This window comes from Harpegnathos saltator, unplaced genomic scaffold, assembly GCF_003227715.2.
Source record: "Harpegnathos saltator strain DR-91 unplaced genomic scaffold, Hsal_v8.6 scaffold331, whole genome shotgun sequence".
Lineage (NCBI taxonomy): Eukaryota > Metazoa > Arthropoda > Insecta > Hymenoptera > Formicidae > Harpegnathos > Harpegnathos saltator.
The window spans coordinates 31,410-36,669 of NW_020230130.1; the positions used below are offsets into that span (position 1 = coordinate 31,410).

Here is a 5,260-nt window from a genome sequence, read left to right on the forward strand (position 1 = left end):
TCTCGGCTCCCAAGCCCCTCCGCAAGTGCTGGGCTGCCACTCAAGGGGGGCGGGCTACCCCCCCCCCGATATGGGCTCTCAGTCAACTGGACTCGGACGTGTTCCGGGCGGTCATCCTCGCGGCCACCTGGCATCTGGATGAGATGCCAGGTGAGTGGGACGCCAGCCTCCAGGAGGAGGCTAGGCGACTGGTGGGCATCATGACGTCGGCCTGTGACGTCGCGATGCCCCGGTCCCACTCCCGTCGGCGCCAGGCCGCCTATTGGTGGACGGCGGCCATCGCAAAACTGCGAGAGGCCGCCGCCCAGGCCAAACGGGTGTACACCCCGGGCCCGGCGGAACGACGGGAAGGCTGTGAGGGAAAAGGAGGGCTATCGCCAGGCGCGAAATGCCTTCAAGGCCACCATAGCCGAAGCGAAGGCGGGGGCCTGGGAGCAATTGGTGAGCTCCCTGGACGAAGACCCGTGGGGGCGCCCCTACAAGCGGACGGTCGGGAAGATACGTTCGTGGGCGCCCCCGCCAACGGAGTCGCTAGACCCCCAGGACCTGGAGGGGCTCCTCAATATCCTCTTCCCGAGGGTGGAGGGGGCCCCCCGCGGATCCCTGCCACACGGGAAGGGGAGTGGACCGAGGACCTGGGGGTCAGTTCGGAGGAGCTCGCCAGCGCCAGGAAAAGACTGGGGGGCAGGGGCAATGCCCCTGGTCCTGACGGCATTCCTGGCTGCGCCTGGACTCTCGCCCTCGACGATCGGAACATGTCCGAAGCCACGAGGGGTGTGTTGAACGGGTGCCTCAGGGACGGGGTTTTCCCTCCAGAGTGGAGAAAGGCCAAATTGGTCCTCTTCCCGAAGGTGAGTGAAACATCCGATGGACCGCCGGTCTACAGGCCGATTTGCTTGCTGGACGAGGCGGGCAAGATACTCGAACGCATTATCGCGGACCGCCTCGTCCAGCATTTGTCCTCAAATGGGCCGGACTTCCACGACAGGCAATACGGGTTCAGGCCCGGACGATCGACGCTGGACGAGATTCAGCACTTCCGGAACCTTACCCGTGCCGTCGTGGAGGAGAGGGGCGGAGTGTTGTTGGCGGAATCCTTGGATATAACCAACGCTTTCAACACCCTACCATAGTCGGACATCGGGCGGGCGCTTGAGCATCATCGAGCGCCTGCCTATCTCCGGCGCATCCTCGCGACCTGTTTTGAGGACAGGGACCACGCCTACCCGATTCAGGGCGGGGTCCAGGGTCGGCAGCTGATGGAACGCGGTGTCCCGCAGGGGTCTGCCTTGGGCCCCCTGCTATGGGACATCGCGTTCGACAGGGTGTTACGCTCGTCCCTCTCCCTCGATTGCCACGTCATTTGCTACGCAGATGACACTCTAGTGGTAGCCGGGGGGAGAGCTGGGGGAAGCCCGCTTTAACGTGAAGGTGGCCCTTGCAAAGGTGGTGGGCACAATTAGTGACCTGGGTCTAAAGGTGGCGCCCCACAAGACAGAGGCCGTCTTCTTTCACGACGGCAGCCGTGGGGCGCCGCCGGAGACCCGGTTCTTGGTGGACGGAGTCCGCGTCCACGTCGGGCCAACGATAAAGTATCTAGGTCTGACGTTGAACGGCCGGTGGGACTTCAGGGCCCAATTTAGGGGTCTGGCCCCCCGGGTCAGAAAGGTAGGCCTGGCTCTCGTCAGGTTGATGCAGACCCAGGGAGGCCCAGGCTGGCACGCTCGCCGCCTGTATGTGGGAGTGGTTCTCTCGATCGCCCTCTATGGGGCGCCAATTTGGGCGCCCCAACTGTTGGCCACCGCCCAAAGCAAACGCCTGATGCGCCAGGCGCTGAAGGTGGTGGCTGTGAGGGCAGTTCAGGGGTTCCGCTCCATAGCATACATGGCGGCGACGACCCTGGTCGGCTCTCCCCCAGTGGAGCTCCTTGCGGAGGAAAGGTGTATTCTTTATTGGGGAACCAAGGAGCTCCGCGAAAGGGGGGAGGCAACTGCCAGGGAACTTTCGGCCCTGAAGTCTCATGTGGTTGCCCGGACTCTGCAGAAGTGGGAGGACGCAATGTTCGACCCGCGAGAGTTCGGGCAGCTAACGATGACGGCTGTCCGCCCCTGCCTGGCGGAATTCGCAGGCAGGAGGGGGCGCGGACTCACTTATCATCTGGTGCAGGTGATGACTGGACATGGATGTTTCGGTCAATACCTGCACCGGATAAAGAAAGAGCCCATTACCGAGTGCCACCACTGCCCGGAGCTGGATGACACCGCGCACCACACTCTGTCCGAATGCCCGGCATGGGACAGGGAGCGCGGTGTCCAGGCTCGGGCGGTGGGGTGCAGGGACAACGAGGTAACGCTCCCATGCATGGTAAGAGCCATGTGCGGGAGCGAAGAGGTTTGGGGAGAGGCGGCCTCCTTCTGTCGCAGTGTGCTGACGCGGAAGGAGGCCGCCGAGTGGGAGCGTCGCCCCGGAGACCGCCGCAGACAGCGGCGGGGAGGACGGCGCTCCCCAGGGTTGAGTAGCAGCGAGCCCGAGGGGGCGTCGGCCGGGGAGGAGGAAAGGCCACCGGCTAGACGGAGGCCGCCTCCCCGGCCGCCTTGGGCTCGTCTTCGGCCGCGCGGGGGGAGGGAGGCAACGAGGTGCGCGTAACGCTCGCCCGCCTCCCCCCTGAGCGTCGGATAGGATGGGCGAGGGGGAGTGGAAGCCTAGTTGGGGCTGGGCTCCACTCTCCCCCGCCCCTTCCTTTGGAGGGGCGATAAATAGGGGGGGCGCGGAGGAAGGGTGGATGTCCCCTTCCTCTAAGTAATCACCGGAAGGCCAACCCGGTCGGGAAACCGGCCGGGGGACAGCGCCCTAGACTCCCTTTGCGGGACAGGGCGCGGTACTCGATGGCGTGGGGCTCTCGGAGAGCCCTGGGGCTGGGGTGTTGGGGAGGGAATACGGGAGCAGTTCCCCTAACTCCCCTCACAACGGTCCGAATGGTAGATATCCCGCAGGGGTTTTAATCAGTAAGAGTCTGAAATAATCCCCGACCCCCCCAAAGGGTCGGGGATATCCATAATGAATTTCCCCTGCGTTACCAAAAAAAAAAGATGGTTGGGTTCTGCGGTAAAAAAACAAGTAAATTTTGTTGAAAACATTTTTTGTCAGATGTTAAAAGATATGACGGTGTAAAGTTTCGAAGCTACACGAAATCAAAACCACAACGCACAGTTTGTTCATTTATTCAATTTATTAAATGTTCAAAATGTCCGCCATGGACTTGTAAACATGTATTTATTCGAAGCAACAAATTACTCCTAACATTTTTTAACAATTCGGAAGTCACTGAAGCGCAAGCGTCGCGTATCCTTTGCTTCATATTCTCTTTCGTCGTTGGCGGTTCAAACATAACTTTCTCCTTCACATATCCCCATAATAAAGTCTAATGGTGTAAGATCGGGAGATCGAAGAGGCCATTGAACAGGTCTACCACGACCTTCCTACTTGTCTCCAAATTTTTTGTATAACTGTTTGATGATGTTTGCAAAATGTGGCGGAGCGATGTCTTGCTGAAACCACATTTCCCTTCTGACGTGTAGTGGCACATTTTCCAAAAGCGTAGGTAAATGGTTTTATAATAAGTTACAATAAATTGTACTCGTTACAGTTTCTTAAAAAAATAGAGTCCAATCACAAGATCTCCTGTTATTCCGCACTAAACAGTTAAAGACCACCGATGTTGGAATGGCATTGATTGCATCCACTGAGGATTTTCAACGGCCCAATAATGCATTTTATGTCTATTCACATGCCCTGAATTCATAAAAGTAGCCTCGTCGGAAAAAAGTATTTTGTACAGAAAGTCATTATTTTCCATAGCATCACGTATCCATTCACAAAATGTTATGCAGCGTTTATAGTCTGTCACCAAAAATTCTTGTGATTGAATTAAGTGATATGGATGATATCTATTCTTTTTCAAAATTCGTTGAATTGGAGAACGACTGATACCCGATGCTCTGGCAAGTTCACGTTGACTAACATGAGGATTTAATGTAATTTCACCAAGAACATCAGCACTGTTTCTCTCATTAGTAATACTTGTACATTTATTGTGAGTTGTTGTACGCAATTTACCATGTTCACGAAGCTACTTTTCTACATTAAAAAATGACACGTGCAATTTTTTAATCCCATAACATTCAAAAAGCATTACTACTGTACGCCGATAATTCTTTTGGCATTCACCTAATACTAATAACATATTCACTTCTGTATTAAACATAGTGACAGCTATGATTTTCATGGTGCTAACGTTTTTGAATAGTAACATACAACTGACAAGATTTTCATGAATAGTTAAATTGACCTCAACGAATGTTTGTTTACGTTTGAATCACCGATGAAAGACAAGGATACGCGACGCTTTTATATTTCTTGTAGCTTCGAAACTTTACACCGTCATATCTTTTAACATCTGACAAAAAAGTTTTCAACAAAATTCATTTGTTTTTTTTACCGCAGAACCCAACCATTTAACATTTTATAGGGGGTCCCGTTTGAAATTGCGAAGTTATCCCCTGCCCCCCTTTAAGGGGAGCAGGGGATAACTTCAAGGATCAAGTGGAGCAGAGAGTAACTTAATATTTATGTAGTTAGAAACGCCCCTCGAATACATAAAACTTTCTCATGAACAACTTTTTGATTTGATAAATAGTTTCCGAAATATTCAGCTGTTAAGAGTTATGTGGGTTATCATGTATTGGGTGAGTGCAAAAGTTCGTGCGAATTTTTACTTTAGCAAGAATGATCATGAGAATATAAGGAGGAAAATTAATAAGAGGTTTGAAAATGCTCCAGCTGTTCCAGAAATAAATAAGAATCATGGGGTTGTCGTTCTTTCAGACAAACCAAATAAACAAGTCATCATCAAGAGATATTCTAATACTGAACATGGAGTCGAATGGTGGTCACATGGAAAAAGTTAAAGAAGATATACAACACTGAAACTTGCGAACATGTGCACACACACACACACATACACACACACACACACACACGCACACACACAGCCAAATGCAAACGGCCCTTTTGAGGGCCATATGATGTACAAAATCCAATCGGCTACCTCCACGTGGTGTACATCGGGTAAAGCTGAAGCCCAGGGTCGTTCTGATTTTAGTTGATGTCATTAACCTCTGAAAGACCTATTTGGGTCATGAGAATTTCTTAACGTATGTAAGTCGCATGAGAAGAGGTTCTTCAATGTTATTTGGACACT

At 52.8% G+C, this 5,260-nt stretch overlaps 1 protein-coding gene across 1 annotated transcript; it reads left to right on the plus strand.

Annotated features, from left to right (window-relative positions):
• Positions 1–1,821: 1,821 nt before the first annotated feature.
• Positions 1,822–4,986, plus strand: LOC112588886 (uncharacterized). The gene is made up of 2 exons (XM_025300204.1): positions 1,822–2,364; positions 4,885–4,986. Exons 1-2 carry the CDS (start codon positions 1,822–1,824, stop codon positions 4,984–4,986), a joined length of 645 nt encoding a protein of 214 aa, XP_025155989.1.
• Positions 4,987–5,260: the final 274 nt, after the last annotated feature.